This window comes from Neovison vison, chromosome 7 (assembly GCF_020171115.1).
Source record: "Neovison vison isolate M4711 chromosome 7, ASM_NN_V1, whole genome shotgun sequence".
Taxonomy (NCBI): Eukaryota; Metazoa; Chordata; class Mammalia; order Carnivora; family Mustelidae; genus Neogale; species Neogale vison.
In genome coordinates this window covers 26,679,621-26,698,498 of record NC_058097.1, presented here as the reverse complement: position 1 = coordinate 26,698,498, position 18,878 = coordinate 26,679,621, and the positions used below count along the sequence as shown (strand labels likewise).

The 18,878-nt window shown below is 43.6% G+C and overlaps 2 protein-coding genes across 3 annotated transcripts in view; both read left to right on the top strand.

The window, feature by feature from the left end:
- Nucleotides 1-7,844, top strand: part of RSPRY1 (ring finger and SPRY domain containing 1) — a 44,695-nt gene extending 36,851 nt beyond the window's left edge. For both annotated transcript variants that reach the window (XM_044256081.1, XM_044256082.1), the window contains exons 14-15: nt 3,176-3,280; nt 6,309-7,844. In XM_044256081.1, the coding sequence (XP_044112016.1) occupies nt 3,176-3,280; nt 6,309-6,405 (202 nt within the window). In that variant the 3' untranslated portion in view covers nt 6,406-7,844. The remainder of the gene's footprint in view (nt 1-3,175; nt 3,281-6,308) is intronic.
- A 4,489-nt stretch (nt 7,845-12,333) lies between these two features.
- On the top strand, nt 12,334-17,445 carry LOC122911419 (ADP ribosylation factor like GTPase 2 binding protein). Its single transcript, XM_044256080.1, has 6 exons — nt 12,334-12,644; nt 13,374-13,435; nt 14,927-15,033; nt 16,322-16,407; nt 16,626-16,722; nt 17,246-17,445. Exons 1-6 carry the CDS (start codon nt 12,607-12,609, stop codon nt 17,345-17,347), a joined length of 492 nt encoding a protein of 163 aa, XP_044112015.1. The 5' UTR covers nt 12,334-12,606; the 3' UTR covers nt 17,348-17,445.
- Nucleotides 17,446-18,878: the final 1,433 nt, after the last annotated feature.

Sequence of the window (18,878 nt, the reverse complement as noted above, 5' to 3'; positions counted from 1 at the left end):
GACGTACACCCTGAGAGGGGAGGGCAGGCCCCCGCAGTTCCGCTGGAGGCTAACCTCAGTTCACACTGCTCCAGCATTTAGGGAACCGCCCCTGTAGAATTAAACTTTGCAAAGGTCAGATGGCAATAGGCCTCACCCATTAAAAAGTCTCCTAATTTTATGGGCAGTTTCTCCATAGTATCGTAGTTCTCTGTCAGCTTGGCCCCAGGTGCAGCCTGCCCCAAGAGAGAGGCGAGCTGCAGTAGAGGGCGAGCTTACATTGCCCTGCTCTAACAGTGACACCAACATGGGAGTCAGGGGAGGCTGAATGAGGGGTCTCCTCCAGGCCGCAGGAGCCGCCTGCTGCTACCTTACACCCTTTTAACGTTCTAGTTGCCCCACATTACGTGTTGTGAACATTAGGTGTGGATGTGCCTGAGACCATTTTCTGTGCCATTAATATCTTCAGCCTATGCTCCAGAAGCTTCTCTTCAGCTTGTATTCGTTTACTCATTGGAATATATTCCTTTCTGGTTTCCTGGCAGATCAAGGCCCTGTGACTATCTGGAATCTTGTAAATTGTTCTATATTGTATGTACTCTCTTTCTCTCATGTTTTTCCTTCATTTATTCTTTTTCCCCCCTTCTTAACCTTTTTGTTATATGAAACTTCAAATACCCACAAAAGAAAACAAGAAGAGCACAGTGAAGCACCATATCCCCACTTTTCAGCAACAATAGTCATCCACTCACACCAGGATGTAGGAGACCTGCAAGCTTCCTTCATCTGTTACTAACTCCATTGCCATTACAGGTTCCCTGGCCAGAATCCCAGAGTGTCTTTGACACCTTACTTTCTGCTATTCCTACGTCCTGTCCCTCAGCACACCCTGGGAGCTGTGCCTTCAGAATACATCCCAAATCCAACTGCTGCTTATCACCTTCACTGCTGCCACTATAGTCCAAGCTGCCATCCTTTCCCACCTGGATTATTTTTGCCCTGCCCTTTAGCTGGTTTCCTTTTCCTGCCTGGGCCCCCTTCAATCTATTCAACACAGCCTCCAGAAGGATTTTGTTACAGCTTAGATCAGATCATGCTCTTCCCTGCTCAGAAGACTCTAGTGACTTCTCATTTCACTTAAGATGAAAGCTTAAATCCTTACAGTGACCTAGGAGGCTGTATGCAATTTGTCCTGTCCTCTCCCTTATTACTTCTCTGATTTTATCTCCTACCCTCTCCCATTTGTTCATGCTCCTTATTCAGCCACCCGGGCCTCCTTGCTGTTCCTGAAACATACCAGATCTATTATAGCCTCAGGGCCTTTGGCATTTGCTCTTCTTGCTTCTAGAATGGGCCAGTGTTTGTTGTCCAACACCAGCAAGCAATTAGCTCTATTCCGAGACCGTCTACCTGGAGATAGTGTCACATCCCACTAGTTAAGTGCTCAGTCCTACAAGGCTGCCCTCTGCAGATTTTACAGTTCAGATTTTACAGTGCTTCTGACTATGTCTAAATTGGAGGTTCCCATGATTCCCTCATTAAGTTTGATTAATTTGCTAGAGTGGCTCACAGAACTTAGGAAAATAGTTTACTTACTAGTTTACAATAAAAGACTATAATAAAGAACAGATGGAAGCATGCAGAGGCAAGGCATGTGGGAAGGGGCAAGGAACTTCCATGTTCTTTGAATGGACCATTCTCCTGAAAGCTCCACGTGTTCACCAATCCTGAAGATTTTCAAACCCTCCCCTTTTGGTTTTTTATGGTGGCTTCATTATGAAGATGAGATTGTTGAGAACATTGGTCATTAGTGATTGAACTCAATCTCCAGCCCCTCTGCCCTCCTGGGAGGTACGGGGAGGAGTGAAATTAGGAATGAACCAACCCACTAATTACAAGGCTGGTTGCCTTGACAACCAGCCCAAAACCTAGGTTAACTAGGGGCTTTTTAAAGGTGGCCGATTAACATAACAAAAGAACTGTGTTGCTATTGTCTGGGGAAATTTCAGGGTTTTAGGACCTCTGTGCCAGGAAACCAGATGAAGACCAAATATATATTTATTGTAAGTCACAATATCACAAATGGTGTCTCTCCAGATATCCACAGGTCTCATTCCCTCACACCCTTCCTGTCTTAAATGTCACCTTCCGTGGCATTTTAAATACATGGCCGTATTTCAGATGGTATCTCCCTGCTCCTCCTGTACAAACGACCTTATCCTTCTCCCTGCTTTTTGTTCATACTGCTCATCAGCACTTAAAATTCTGTGTTTTACTCTTTCACCTAGTTTCTTTCTAGTCTCCCTTCACTGGACTGTAAGCTCTCTAAAGGCAGGGATATGTTCTTAGTCCTCTCTTCACTGCTGCATCTCCAGGCTTTGTCCCAAGGTGAACAGAGTGAATGTTTCATGTTTCTTTCACCCAGGCCTCAGGGTTGTACCTTCAGCAAAGCAGTTCTGTCTGCTTTTCCACATCAAACGGAGTCAAAGTGTGATGCAAGGATTCTAACCGTCTAGTCAGAAGAGTCTGCGCTAGACTAGCAATAAACACCTTGAAATTGTTCTGTTTTTAAAGATTTTATTTATTTGTCAGAGAGAGAGCATGAGAGCACAAGCAGGGGGATGGCAGGCAGAAGGACAAGCAGATTCCCTGTTGATGTGGGATCCCAGGAGCCTGAGATCACTACATGAGCCAAAGGCAGATGCCTACCCGCTTAACCAACAGAGCCACCCAGGCATCCCAACACCTTGAAATTGTATAAGAACTTGTGTATGTGCATTTTCTTGGAAAAGTCTCCACTGCTTTTCATCAAACTCTCAGAGCTGTAGGACTCAAAAGTGAAAATTTGCTGGTAAAATAAAACTGTACTAGCCTGAGAATGAAAAGATTTGAATTTGAGTCCTGAATCTTTTTCCCATGTGTGTGACCTTGTGCAAATCATTTCCATGAACTATGCCTTTGTCTGTAAAATGGGAATGACCCTGCCTCTGTCGTTCTGTAACTGTAGAAAATCACTGTAAGGTTGAAATGAGATGCGTGTATGCGTGTTCCTTTTTTAACTTACTGGACAAAGCTTAAGGAATACATAGTATACTTCACATGAACAGAGTATTTTCAAAGCATTTAATATGCATCACTGCTAATAGGTCCATGTATTTGTTGACCAGATAAGTTTCAAACTATATTCTCTACTCAGGCACAGGCGTCTTGCTTTGTTGAAGCAAGTCAGTATCCGGGAAAACTGCTGCTCCCTGTGTTGTGATGAAGTAGCAGACACACAACTGAAGCCATGTGGACACAGGTGAGAGGGTTTGGTCATTTCTTTTGTGTATTACATTAGGCAAAATTTCATCCTATTCTAAAAATGCTTTTATAGTTGTTGGGGAAGAAGGAATTTGGCGCTGTCCAGGGTTCCTCAAATTGGAGTCAGAATTAAATTTATATGATACAGATTAACAGGAGAAAATAAAATTTAGTTTTGTACGTATGGGGAATCCACACAGATACAAACCCCAGAGACAAGCAAAATGAGGTATATATGTCTTCATAAACTAAGGGAAGGGTAGTGGTCTGGGAGTAAAAAGGGGAGGAAAGCCATTAGCAGGAAGGTGAGAGGGGATGTTTGGAAAACAAAGGTTGCCCAGTTATGCAGGTAAGTTTCTTAGTGTGCTAATAACTCTTCCTGGTAACAGTTCCTCAATTTAAATTCTTTTTAGGCAGTTGCAGGGAGGTCAGAGTCTCTCGGACCTTGACTGTTTTCAGCTCAAAGTAATCCGCATGTCTTTGTGACCCATCCTGGGGCTGCCTGCCCTTGGACCCTGCACAGTGTTTCTAGTTCCTTAGCTGTTCATTAAAGTTGATTATGTACAAAGTGGGCTGAATCAGAAATTAGTTTGCCAGGTAGTGAATGGCTGTCTTCTAGAAAGTACCTGAAACTGCTTGATGAAAGGCCTCTGTTATTATTTTGTTTACTCAGTACTGTTTTTTAATACAGTTTTCACCTCACAAAATGTAAATGCTTTAATACTATTTATGAGCCTCTTGGGAAATCCCTTTTAGTTTTATTTTTATAGCCTTCTTACGTACAGTTTACCCTCCTAACCATTAAGAAGGCAGTGCCTCCCTCCCATCTAACCAAGTTTCAGCTATATGAGAGGAACCAGAGGGCAACCTGGATCCTACAGAAGAGTGTCCAAACACCAGCAAGAGCAACAAGTACAGTGGCCCCCAAGAAGGCCTCCCGGCTGAGGCTGGAAATGGGAAGAGGAGCTGGGCAGTGTGCTGGCCCTGACTTGGCCCATGTGGGCTGACTGGATGAGCCATACCCAGGCTGATGTTCCGGACCAACTCCCTGTAACTCCCATATCCTTTATTCTGCCCTGCTCTCCCCCGCAACCTTTACATTTGATAGAGCTTTAGCCACTGGGTCTCCTGGGGGTCCAGAGCCTGCAGGGATGGACCCCAGTTTGTCACCTCAAGATGTGGCTCAGCCTGGGCCTTTGACTCTGCCCTGCTGATTTTTGCAATGCACGGTTAACTAACTGGCTGTTAAGGGAAGTGCAGGCAGTGTATCTCATGTCACTTCGCTGTACCAGTTTCTCTTCTGAAAGAAAGGCACAGTTACTCCAGCTGTGGCTGTTCCTTGGCAGCAACTCTATAGCCCAGAATTCTCAGTTAAGCACCTTTGAAGGTTTCAGTCATTAGAGCTCACAGGCAGATGCAAAGTTTAAAGAATGGATATCTCAGCACCCTTTTTGATCTTTGTTTCTGGGAGGTTGTTAAGGTCCCAAAGAGCAGTATCTGGTCTTACTCATCTTTGAGCTTTCTCGCCCTTCTCAGTGGTTTTGCACACTATAAATGCTCAGGAATGGGGGCCAAAATCTAAAAACTTAGAACCAGGTATCTTAAGTATGAGCAGTCTCCATAACAGATAATTAGAAGAGGAAATTTAAAGAGTTGTAAGAGAATTTAGCTCAACTTTCAGCAGCAACAACAATTTTAAAGTGGGGGAGGAGGCAAAAGGAAATCTGGATAAATTGAATGACTGAAGCTGACCCTGGGAAGAGATGAACAATCTAAGTATTCCTGTTGCCATAGAAAAAATTGAGATGATTATCAAAGCTACATTTGCACTTGCGCTGTTCGCTCTCCGCGCCCCCCCACCATCCCCAGCAAAAACACTAAGACCAGATGGTTTCAGATGAATTCTTTCAGACTTTCTGGGAATAGATAGATTCTATATAAACTTCTCCAGACCAGGGCCGCTTGGCTGGCTCAGTTGGTGGAGCATGTAACTTTTGATCTTGGGGTTATCGTGTAGAGATTACTTAAATGAGTAAATAAAAACTTTAGGGGGGAAAAAAAAGGCTAAGAATACATACCTAGAGATATGTGGTGCCTACAAGAAGAAAACTGTAAGCTACTAAAGAATGCAATATGAGGCTTGAATAAATGGGTCTGTTCTTAGAAGACCTCTCAGTGCTGTAAAGGTGATAATTTTCCCTAAGCCAACTTAATTTGGCTCAACCTTTTTTTTCCCCTAGAAATAGAAATGTTAATTTAAAAGTTTATGTGATAGGGGCGCCTGGATGGCTCAGTGGGTTAAAGCCTCTGCCTTCAGCTCAGGTCATGGTCTCAGGGTCCTGGGATCTAGCCCCACATCGGGCTCTCTGCTCAGCAGGGAACCTGCTTCCTCCTCTCTGCCTGCCTCTCTGCCTACTTGTAATCTCTATCAAATAAATAAATAAAAATCTTAAAAAATAATAAAAGTTTATGTGATTTAAGGCAAGAAAATTCTGAAAGAGTAGAGTTATGGAGGGAACCCACCCTGCCTACCACATCTTAAGATATATTAAAATAAAGGCTTATAGTTTACTCTCAGTATATGAAAAGAATGACAGAACAGTGGAACAGAATAGAAACCCAGAAATGGAACTAACTACATACAAATGAAAATTTAACATATAAAGGCCTTGTGTCAGTTCTGCAGTGCAAAACGGACTGTTTAATTTTGGGATAAATGGCTAGCTGTCTGGGAAAATAAGTTGTGTCTCTACCCATATATACACATCTGTAAGTTTTTGCTGTGTATGTACAAACTTTCTGGAAGAATGTACTTGAATTTTTTACTTGTTCCTCAGAAGAGGAAGATGGGGAATCAGAAATGGGAGGGAGACTCGTTGGTTTATATATTTAGTTCCTTTTTTAACCATGTGTAATGATTACCCTTTAACTGAACGAACTTGTTAATATTTCAGATTGAGTAGGCACATTGTCGGTTTGCCTTTTGGAAGCACTAACCTAATCAGCACTTGTGTCTTTCTCCTCAGTGACCTGTGTATGGATTGTGCCTTGCAACTGGAGACCTGCCCGTTGTGTCGTAAGGAAATAGTGTCTAGAGTCAGACAGATTTCTCATATTTCATGACACACGTGAAGAGGCATCATGGACTTATTTCTACTCAATTCCAGCCAATGTTGAAGAGAAAAACAAAAAAAAATCTCTAATCAGTTGTGCGCACATTGAAACTTATAGCCATGGCCAGATTTTATGCTAAAAATGGTAGTTTGTCAAAGACAAAATTCTCTTAGAATCTAACCCAACTTGCCAACCCTGAGAAATTCCTGTTAAGGCCAAGGAAAGCTGAGTGCTAACAGCTAGGCCTGTGGTCCTTCCATCAAAAACCATAGGAGACCGTGCCCTCCCAAGTGCTGAAACCACACCGGAATTCTCCATGTTGGGTGCATTTGATTGTTTAACAGAATGTTTTGTCTCATTCTAAAGTTTTTATTTGGGGCAGAAGTCATTATGGAGAAGTAAATGACAGCATTTCTGGGTTAAGCATAACTCCCGGTTGGTCAGAGAGACAGTGGTATGTTAATGGTGAATATTGCACTGCAAGACTTGAATCTATAAACTAGAACCACACAGGTCAATTCTACAAGCAACATGGAGGGCCTGAAAGAAGGTGCACAGACTGTGGAAAAAAACCCCAATTTTTGATATTTCTGTGATTCCAAAGAACATTGTAGTTTTTTTTTAACTGCAGAAAACTGGTGGTATTTTCACATTCATGGTGTTTCTATCCAGTTTCAGTACCCGCATTTTCTGAGGAAAAAAATGTTTTAACAATACAGGAGGAATTCTTAAATTAATTGCAATGTTAGACTGGAGCAAATTTGGTATTTAGGGTATTTGTAAGGTACCATCAAATCAGGTTTTTTGTTTTTTGTTAAAAATTTTTTTTAATCAGTATTGTTTTTGGAAGTAATATACTTTGAAACTCTTGAACTAACAGTCTCAAAAACTCTTAGAGGACAGTCTGAGAGCGTGTATTTCTATTGTTTTAAATAAATACATGTTTTTGAATAGTAAATTCAATCATGGATTGCTGACTATGTCTTCATCACAAGTGTTAATCCCTCTCAGGGTCTCTGGTGAAGACCTTCAAGAGTTTGGTTTTTTCTCCCAGAAAATTGGAAGGTAGAATTGTAAATTCATAGAACTTATTTTATAATGGTGTACCTCAGCAGCTGCCTTTCAATTTATGCCAAGTCCTTACTGAGTTTATACTTGAATAGTAAATATGTCTTCTGAGTTTTACAGTGTCTTAAACTCAATGCACATTTTTTTTTCTTCCTTTCCCACCCTTTCTTGTTTGTAATTCATTAAACTGTCCTATTATAGAGCTGATTTCCTTCCTGGCCGTACTTGTTGGGGTGCTGGATTTTTTTCCATGTCTTTAGTCTTCCGTAAAGTCAAATATATATATAAATATATATATATATATGTTCCCTTCTTTAGCTTGTGGTGAATACAGTAATTTGCATTGAAGAAATAAAACATTTGTTGCCTTTTTTGACTAAGATTTCACAACTTTCATTGATGCCTACTGCTAAGGTTCCAAGACCTCATCCTCTGAGTTTTAAGGGTTCCTTTCCAGGGTAGGAGAGAGTCAAGTAAAAAGAATTAAGAAGCAAAGGTAATCATTTACTCATCCTGCAGATCTTTACTGAGCACCTAATATGTTCTGGGCACTGTACCTATGTGGTATACAAAACAGATCTCTTCATGGAGCTTATGTCTGATAGTGGGGAGAAAACAATATATTTGTTTAATAGTGCCTTAAAAGAAAAGATTAGGGTACTATGAGAGAGAATGGGGGCACTTCATCTAGATGGGTGGAAAGAGGCAGAAGGAACCTCACTGAGCAAGTTAACTATCAGTAAAAACTCCAAGGAAAAAGTAGGACATAGCCAGGTAGAGACACTGAGGACAAGCTTCAAGGACTATATAGCTGTGGGAACACAACATTCTAGGTGAAGGCCTAACAAGAAGGAAAGCTCAGTGAGCTTCGGGATCTGATGGGAGGCCCCATAGCTAGTAAGGTAGGAACTGAGATGGTACAACAGTGTGCTCCCCTGTTGGAGAAGTCAGGGGACCAGTCATGAAGCCACGCTAAAGATTTTGTATTTTATCCTAAGTGCAGTAGAAAACAGAGTTTAAGTATGGAAGTGCTTTGATAAATAACTTCAAAAGATAGCTCTGGCATCTATACGGACAATGGAAAAGGCGGTGGTGGGGGGCAGGCTGCGGCGGGGTATGCAGGACAGAGGACAAGCAAAACATGGAAATTTGAAGTCCAGCAGGGAGACTTTGAAGTGAAGTGAAGGTGGTCTATAAGTTCAGTGGAGAAAAGTAGAATTAATAGGTAATCTGCCACAAATCAAAGGAATACGGGAGCCTATTAGCTTTCTAGAAATCTACCCTTGAATTTTGTTCATAAGTTGTAATCTTGGAACTGCTTCAAAGGGAAAAACCACATAAAAGAGGAAAAAATTAGGGAATAACAATGTGGAAGAGAATAAACAGATCAATATTCTGCATTGCATGTTAAGCAAAATTGAAAGCTAGGCTTTTACTGATGATACATTGTACCACATAGAAAAACAAAAAAATTAAGTTACGGCATTTCTCCAATGATTTATTGGGGAAATGCTCCCAGAGTTCTAGTTAAAAAAAAAAAAAAAAAAAAAAAAAAGTTTTTAATGACTTACTATCTTTTTGGAATGATATTAGTAAAGCAAGGTAAAGTTATGGTGCCATTTGCATGCCAGGAAACAAGGATTCAATCACAGAAAAATTTCATCTGCAGGAAATGACTTTTGCATGAATTTCCAACATCCTGAGTATGTATCTAGGAAACAAACTGTTCAACGATGTTCAGCTCTTTCCAAGATTGCCCATTTTTATTCACTTAAAACAATTGTTTTTAAGATTTTGAGTCAGAGCACGAGCTGGGTGGGAGGTAGGAGCAGAGAGAGAGGGACAAGCAGACTTAGCACTGAGTATGGAGCCCAACAAGGGGCTCCATCTCACAATTCTGAGATGGCGACCTGAGCCAAAGTCAACAGTTGGATGCCTAACCAACTGTGCCACCCAGGAGCCCCCATTAAACAATTTTTAATATAGGAACACCTGGGTGGCTTTGTAGGTTGAGTGTCTGCCTCTTGGTTTTGGCTCAGGTCATGCTCTCATTGGTTGTGGGATCAAGCCCACAACCTGGCCCCTCACTCAGCAGGGATTCTCCTCCTCTGCCCCTTCCCCCTTCAAATCTTAAAAAAAAAATTTTAATGCTTACCCACAATCAAAGGATTTTAAAATGATTATTAATGAAAAACATATTCAAGTAAGTGTTAAATTTTTTCTTTAAAGGCCACCATTCTATTTTTAGCAGAAAAACATCATGTTCTGATTTCTAGGAGTATTGTATGAAAACTCAGGAATTGGAGCAATATATAAGCATGACTGGTTAAACATGCCCTTGGGAGTAAGTCTGGACCCAGTCCCAGCTCCATGATGCCACTTACCTTACCTCCCATGTGTAAGTACTTCTGCGTTTCTCAATCTTTTTTTTCTCGTAGAGTTTCAAGTATTTCAAAAAAAGACAATGTATTTATAAGTGTTTAGCACAGTAACTGGCATATGCCTGAGTAAATGGGTCCTATTATTATCTTTACGCCCATTTGTTCTTAAAGGCGGACATGGTGGGGGAGCCCCAGTGGCTCAGTTGGTTAAGCGTCTGACTTCAGCTTAGAACATGATCTTAGGGTCCTGCGATCCAGCCCCATGCTGGGCTCTCCACTCAGCGGGGAGTTTCCTTTTCCCTTTCCATCTCCCCCTACTTGTGCTCTCTCTCAAAAAAAAAATCTTAAAAAAAAAAAAAAAAGCCAGACATGGTGAAGTGGATTATAAATAGCCACAAGTTGTTTGACATCCCTCCCATCTACAAATGATGTTTATGTCCCCTCCCCTAAAACCTGGATAGGCTCTGTGTTTGTTTGACCAACAGAATTCAGTGGAAGTGAGACTGTGCCGGTTTCCAGTATCTAAATGGCAACTTCTTGAAATATTTGCTCTTAGGCCCAGCCACCATAGTATGAGAAAACGCAAGCATCCCTGGGAAGACGTACAGGGAAAGAGAATGAGGAACCCCCTTCCTACCAGCCACCAGTCCTCTAATAAACATTCACAGCTGAGCTCCCAGCCAAGAGCCAACAATAATTTGCCAGTCATGTGAGTGAGCGTGTTGGAAGAAGCTCCTCCATCTAGCCCCATTCCAGCTGCCCCAACTGATGCCAAGTGGAACAGAGACTAGCTGTCACTACCAAGTCCTGCCCAAACTGCAGATTAGTAAGCACATTAATTGCTGTTTTAAGACACTAAATTTTGGGGTGTCTTGTAACAGCAACAGAAAACCAGAACAGATGAAATCATCAAGTTTCCTACTCCACTCTGATCCCATACATGATTTAGAAAAAGGGTAGGCAAGTTCATTTAGTCCAGAAGAAATAAGTGGTTTATAGAGAAAAACAGGTCATGAGGAAATGCTGAGTTTGCTCTGAGCTGCAAAACCACTTAACTTAAATATAACTCAGTCTAGTTAATCAGCAAACCTTTATAGATACCTGTCCTCTACCTGGAGCTAAGTAGAGTATCTCTGAGAATTGATCTCATTCACCCTGGATGCAACTGTGTCTTGGTAACCAGGTTTAGTTCCAGATCCCAATGTTATTATTTATTTATTTATTTATTTGAGAGAGACATTAAGGATGCGTGAGTAGGGGAGGGGCAGAGGGGGAGGAAGAGGGACAAGCAGATTCCCTGCTGAGGGAGGAGCCCCATGGCGGGTTGAGGTGGGGGGGGGACGCAGGGGTGAGGGGAGGTGCTCCATCCCTTGACCATGACTAGGAGATCACTACCTGAGTCAAAAACAGAGGATCACCCAACCAACCCAGTGAGCCTCCCGAAAGGCACCCCTCACTTTTATCTATTTTATATACATTCAGAATATCAACCCATTCAGGCTGGCCATCTGACCCTCAGATCAAACCTAAACCTACCGCAACCAGACACATAAGGCCTAGTAGTCCAATCAAAAGAAATCAGCTCTAGGGAATCCTTTTGCAAAATTTGGCAGTTTGGGAGAGGAGTTTTCCTGGAAGTTATTCAATTTCTGATTACGTTGGTTCAGTGATTGTCAACTTTTATCTCGCCTTATTAGCCAAGAAACTAATAAATGCCGAATAATATTTATGATGTGTGTGACTATTACCTTTATGATGTAAATTACCTCTACTGCTTGTGGTGGCTTTCCTTCCACTAAAGGGAGTAACTGGGGCACCTGGGTGGCTTAGACGTTAAGCGGCTGCCTTTGGCTCTGCTCATGATCCCAAGGTTATAGGCTGGAACCGTGCATCACGCTCTCTGTGGAGAGCCTGCTTCTCCCTCTGCCTGCTGCTCCCCCAGCTTGTGCTCTGTCAAATGAAGACAATCTTTCATTAAAAAGAATTTATTTATTTTAGAGAGAGATAACGGGGGTTTGGGCAGAGGGAGATGGGAGAGAATCTCAAAGCTGACTCCGCTGTGAGTGCGGAGTCCCACGCAGCGCTGGATTTCAGGATCCTGAGATCATGTCCTGAGCGGAAGAGTCCCACCCTCAAGGACTGAGCCACCCAAGCGGTCCCTATTTAATTTTAAATCCTATAATTTATTCCCGAATTGCAAGTGAAGAAATTGAGGATCTTCGCTTCCATTCCTTCTTCCGTAAGATAGGGCCAACGTGAGATTTAACCGCCACAACGCCAGAGAACACTCCAATAACCCCAAACGTCCCATTGAGTTCCATAGGGTTCCCCTAACGCCTCTCTGTCCCTACCCCTCACTTCCCTTCCCCATCTTTGCCCCGCCCACGGCGTCAAAGAGCGCGCGCCTGGGATTGGCTCCCGGGAAGCGCGAGGCGGCGGAAGGGGTTTTGGTGGCCCTGGTGACGGGAGGAGGGGCGCGGCGCTGTAGGTAACTGACGCCCGGACCCCGCAGCGGCCGCGACGCACCCTGAGAGACCTGGCTGGTTGTGAGGGCCCCGCAGGCGCGTGGCCGCTCCAGGGGAGCCTGAGGCCCGGGCCCCGCACGTAGGGCCTACCCCGGCTGCGCCGTGAGCGGGCGAGGCCTCCCAGATGCGGGTTGCGACTCTACAGAGCCGAGCCGAGGCTGGGCCCGGGCCGCGGACGGGATAGGAGGCCGGCGGGCCCGCTCGCCCTGCGGGTGGATGCGGCGGCGGCGGCGGCGATGGACGCCCTAGAGGAAGAGAGCTTCGCGCTGTCCTTGTGAGTGATGCGGCCCGGCGCTGCCGGTGCTCGCTTGGGCCTCCGCCCTGGGAAGCGGGTGTCCTGGAGGGGTGGGATGGGGGCGAGGGACCGCCATGGCTCCGCCCAAGTTCCCGCTGCCGAAGGCGCGGCCGCAGCGACCGCGTTCAAGCCGGGAGTGCGGGCGAGTATCGTGCTTTGAGCAACGCCTCCATCACAATCCCTACGCCTGCGACCCCTAGTCGTCAGCAAAACCTGGCAGCTTTGAGCTGCCGAGGCAGACCACAGGTCAGAGGACCCTCCACCACCACCACCTCCTCCATCACCACTCCTGGGGACTCCTGATCCGATTGCCCCCCTGGCCAGTATCTCGCTGGTGCCAGGTTCACGCTCACAAGACGATAGGTGTGGGGTGATAGCGAAGATGCGGTGAGTAAACCCGAAGGACAAAACATGAGGAGCCTTAAGATGTGCCCTGAGAGCCGCTTCTCCCCTTTATTTGTCCCTTTTGTCGTTCCTTGTGTCCTAACAGGTTTTCTGAAAATGGAGCCATTCAACTTCAATATCACGAACATGTCAAACATATTTCCTGTTTGGAATTGCTGCTTTAGCCAATAATCATTCTTAATGGCTGAAGCTGGGTGATGGGAAGTTCCTTTTGCTGTTTTTAGGCACGTTTGAAAACGTCCCTCATGCACTTTTTAAAGCGAATTCCTTTGAAACAGCACCTAATCCAGGTATATTTTTCAGCTCTTCCGCCTCTGATGCAGAATTTGATGCTGTAGTTGGATATTTAGAGGACATTATCATGGGTAAGCTTCCTCTAGCCTCAAGCCTCCATCTAACCTGTGCTCTTCAGTTATTAGACCCTTGTGGTTTGGAGAGTTAATTTGGAGAGAAAACAGCAAGCTGCATATAAGTCTTAATGTAGCAAAGAGTAGTATTAAGTAAGCCATACTGTGATTTTAGAGGCAAACATCCCCCCTTGTTTTAACAACTAATAACCATGGATTCAGGTAATAGGCCCTAGAAGTTAGGAGGCACTTGACAAAACTGACCTACATTATTTCAGAGAGTAAGAGGAATCCCATTTTCAGTTTTGAGCATTAATGTTTTTGTGACGTAAACCACCAGCATAATACCATAGCCATAGCACACGTTTCCATGAAGAAAATAAAATGCCATACATGAGCTGGTTCTGTATTTTCCTATGTTCTGAGTTCCTCTTTGTGCATTCGTTTTGGTGCATACAGACCTAAGTATAATAAGCAGTAACAGGCACCCAAGGTTTAAGACAAATACATGGGAATGGAAAACTTTGAGTTTTCTTAAAATTAGACAAAAAAGGAGTCCATTATTTTAGTGGTATTTCATAGTCTCTAGTTTAGTCTGAAAATTACTGACCCAAGCTTTTGTATCTTCAGAAGAGGTCGCAAAAATGTTGACACCCTTAACACATAAATACAGAGGTTTCACCAGTAAGCTCTTGTCCTGTGTGAATCTGAGGGTTTCTGGGGAATCCTCAGGAATACTTTTGAGTTCTTCTGTCCTTTTGGGCACCCTGTGTGCCATGGAAAAAGGAGCCATCTTTAAGCTCGGGGTATTTCCTTTTATTTTCAGGAGAAATATTCTCTTGTTAAAATTCCCTATTCTCTCACATTTAGGTGTTTGCTATAAGCTAATATGAATCCATCCAAATGCCACCTGGCAGTCCTTTATGATAGGTACTCTGATCATCCTTATTTTCCAGTTGACAAAAGTGGGGCTTAGAGATACTAGAAAATGTGCCCAAGGTCACACAGTTTAAGCGCCTGAGCTAGGATCAGAGCCCATATGCTTAATCATTACACTGTTTCTACTATAGCTAATGAAATCCTATTATAAGAGAACCATTCCATTCCTTTGTGGAAAAGGATTGTGAAGAAGTTTCCAAGCTATCCTATATGGGTATGTTTAAAATGGACCAAAGGACAGTTGTAATGGTTGCACAACAATGGGGATGTACTTAATGCCACCAAACCATACTCAAAAACAGTTAAAACCATGAATTTTATGTGAGGTATATGTTATCACAATTTTTAAAAATATTGGTATTTTTTACTAATTAATAATAAAGACTGGATAAGGCTATTTGAACATTGGTGTCATAATGCACACTTGCTTAGAACATCTGTAGCTTTCCCTCTCCTAGAGACCAGCCACTGAGAAAGCAGTTGTGCTGGCACAGAATTCCTGCCTGCTTACCAGTCAGAAAAGTTTTTAGTCTCCACCAGAAAGCCTAACATTTTCCTGTTGTGGTTCAGATGATGAGTTCCAGTTATTACAGAGAAATTTCATGGACAAGTACTATCAGGAGTTTGAAGACACAGAAGAGAATAAACTCACCTACACACCTATTTTTAATGAATACGTAAGTGGTTTTCGTTTCTCTCCTCAGAGATTGGGAGTTCTTTAAAATGTGAATTTAGAACCAAAAGATAATGACATTCGCTGCACTTTTAGAAGCTGCTACCAATACCTGCCAGGAATTGTTTAGAATTCAGTCTAGTTCTCACCTCCCATTGCTTTCCTCTGCAGTGTTTGATGATTTCTGTCCAACTTCTGTTTTTAAAAAATGGCTTGATCATAATCCTGTTTTCAGTTATTATATGTGGGTTCGCCATACCCTGCCTTTATATGCTTTGACCTTTGGACTTGCACACACTACAGCTGACCCTTAAGCAATGTGGGGACTAGGGGTCCTGATGCCTACAGAGTGGAAAAAACTTTTGACCCCTCAAAAACTACTAACAGCCTGTTGTTGACTGGAAGCTTAACCAATAACAAATAATTGATAAACACATATTTTGTATAGGTATTCTATACTGTGTTCTTATAATAAAGGAAGCTAGGGAAAACAAAATATTAAAGTCATAAAGAAAATACAATTAAAGTCCTATATTGTATTTATCAAAAAAAAAAAAAAAAGTCCACGTATATGTGCAGCCACACAGTTCAAACCCTCATCGTTCAAGGGGCAACTGTATTTTTTTCTACTAAACATCTAGTCAGGTACTACCTGACTGTTAGGCAAAAGTGAAAACCAAGACCAAGACCATTAACTAGTTGGTGTGAAGACCAAGACTAGAACCCAGAAGTCTCAAGTCTAGGCCCTCGGGTCTTTTCATTGTGTTGCGGCCTCAAATAACCTCTTGGAATGATCTCATCTGTCTGAGCAAAGGTTTGATCCTCCAGACTTTCTTAACCTTGGAAACATGGCGAACTCGATGGTTTTCTCCACACAAGCCTCGGCTTATAAGGAGCCTGTGATTACCTCCAACAATATACCTCTCTTTACGTTCTTTTTGCACATATTCCATCTACCCGAGGAAAAAAGGTCCCACTTACTTCATTTCTCACTTCCCGCCACGGGGGTTGTTGCGAGCCCTGCCGTCCCCTGCCTCCACCTACGTCGGCCTGTTCCGTTCCGTGTTCCTCCTGTCAGTGTAAGTCCCTGCGCAGGCGCTCTCCGGCGTGGGCCAGGGCGCATGCTCACTGAGGACAGGCGCTGTGATTCGTTTTACTGGCATCCTCTGCGCTGAGCGTGTAGCCTGGCGCATGGAATAGGCTCTTACGAAATGTTTGCAAAGGGCTAGAGGCCGGGCTTTCTGAAAAGCAGCCTTGTTTTCCTAAAACCAAGATCCTTTCCACCGTGACAGATTTCTCTGGTAGAAAAGTATATTGAAGAACAGCTGCTGGAGCGGATTCCTGGATTTAACATGGCGGCTTTCACCACGACTTTACAGTGAGTTGAGCTTGACTCTGCATTTTTATCTTTTTCCCCCTTCCCCCTCCTCCACTCTGAAAAACACCCTTTTTTTCCTTCATTGCATGAACCTAAAGGTTGAGAGCTCTGGGTGGTCAGGTTCACGGATGGAAGGCCCTCAAAACCCTCTAGTGGAATCTTGAAGAGACAGAATCTGTTTCAGTCGTTCATGAAACGGCCATCCTTTTCTTTTGCAGGCACCATAAAGATGAAGTGGCTGGTGACATATTTGACATGCTGCTCACATTTACAGATTTTCTGGCTTTTAAAGAAATGTTTCTGGACTACAGAGCAGTAAGTCACTCTTGCTCACTTTGTCAGCCACATCGAACCAGAGAAAGTTCCAAGTAGGCCTGTCAAGCACAGACCAGCTGCCAGGTTTCTCCCCACAACTGGCCAGTGTCAGTTTGGCAGCTAGTAAGGTACTAGGAGCGTGAGCTGCTGTCCTCCGACAGGGATCCCACACCCTTACTGAGGAACTGCATGCTCATGTGTTGTCACAACGGGTCCCAGTACCTCTCATAGACCCTCACTAATTAAAAGAACAAAACCAAAGAGGTCTAATTGCCTTGCCTTTCTTATAAGGCAGGATTTTATAGGAAAAAAAAATTTCTGCTAAGGGAGGAACACTTTTTAGAGTGATGGGGCCAGTGCTGAACAAGAATGCCAAGTAACTTCCTTCCCTCTCTAGTCTGCTCCCCGCTGGGGCCTACCCTCCTGGTGAGTACCTCCTTCCCCATGCCTGAGGCAGGGTACTGGGCTAGAAAGGATTCTCCCACCCCAATTCCTTGCTGCTTAAGATTGTTTTCTCACGCAGGAAAAAGAAGGCCGGGGACTGGACTTAAGCAGTGGTTTAGTGGTGACTTCATTGTGCAAATCCTCTTCTGTGCCAGCTTCCCAGAATGACCTGCGACCCTAGGTCCCACCACCAAGCAATGGGATCTTTCTGGATGTTGCCAGCCCAGTAGACTGGAAGAGGCTCTGGCTAAATGTGACAGAATACATGTTAGAAAGACTGACTGCTCTGCAACTCCTTATTAACGTTAAGTATTGATGGGTCAAGACAATGGTCTGACCCTCCTGAGACCCTGAAGCACCTTCTCGTGTTCAGTAATCCTAGCATTCCTCCCCAAGCAGACCCCTCGCAGGCCTCTGCATTAGGCTCTGGCTCTGGTGCCTGGCATTGCCCTGGGGTCACTTCCCCTGCATATGTGTTGGTATGTCATCTCCAGGCCTCTTTGGCTCAACAGGCTCTGCATGTCCTCCAGGCTTTTTGTGTTGCCACAGCCCTCTGTATTGATCACTCTCAGACCTGCAGCCTCAGTGGGCTTTTTGCCTATGGGAGAACATATCTCTAGGCTCTAAGTCAAGCCAGCTGCCTGCCCAGCTGAGCTCTCTGCAGCTCTTCCCATTCCAGCTAGTTTGGGCTGTAGGAATCAACTGAGAGGTGTCCCTTTCCTGAAGCTACATGCGGAAATCATTTCCTTGTCTTACACTTGGCAGTCCTTGCATCACTGTTTTCTGCAGTCCTGATGTAGTCTGTTTCTAGAATTCTCAAGCATTTTTAGAAAAATATTTTTATAGAAAAATACTCAGGCTAACCTAGTGGATATAATCTTGGAGCTTCCAGATTACCCACTTAAAGATCAAAGTATTATATGCTGTGTGCTTTTTAGCTGTTAGTGCTATGAAAGCAAAAATGCTTTCTGCGTTGTCCTTCCTGATCTACTGGACACCAACGAGCATGTGCTTAACGCTGTGGAAGTAGGCTCAAAGGTCTCCCCTTATATAGCATGTTAAGTGTTTGTACAGGTTTGCTAAAACCCTTTCTATATAAATAAGTTTATTAGGTTTTCTGTTACGTAGGGTCTCTAGTTCCTTCCTCCTCTCAAAATCTCCCTACGAAGATGGTGTTCCACTGAGCGAGCTCAGCGCAAGTAGGAGAGAGCAGACAGCTTTACTGGTCACATGTATGCTTTGATTTAGCACAATGTTTCATAGAAAGTACTGACCAGGAAACACAGGTGTCACATCTCTAGAAAGAAAGTACGTAGTATTTCAATTCCCAGTGTGTACCTTCTGTGTTTTTTGTAAGTAAAAGTAAGACTCTATACTGATCTCAGTCACCCATTCTGGTTTTCAAGTATGAGCTATATAGACTATGCGTGACGCTTATTAAATACTTTTGTACCATGAGTAAACTTGGAGGTCTGTTGCAAGAACCATGATTCTTAAGGGTCTTCTTTACTGTCGCCGCTGTTGTTGGGTCACTGCTATTGTGATCTTTCAAGCCAAAGGCACTCTCAGAGCCAACTTTTTCAAATGCTCCACCTCCTGGCCTTGCTTTCCCTTCTTGCCCTTTTCATAGAGGACTACGTACTATAGGCCTGGCCTGGTCAAAGTACTTGATGAAAACCTGTTGGTCTGTCTGCCGGTGGAAAAAAAGCCAT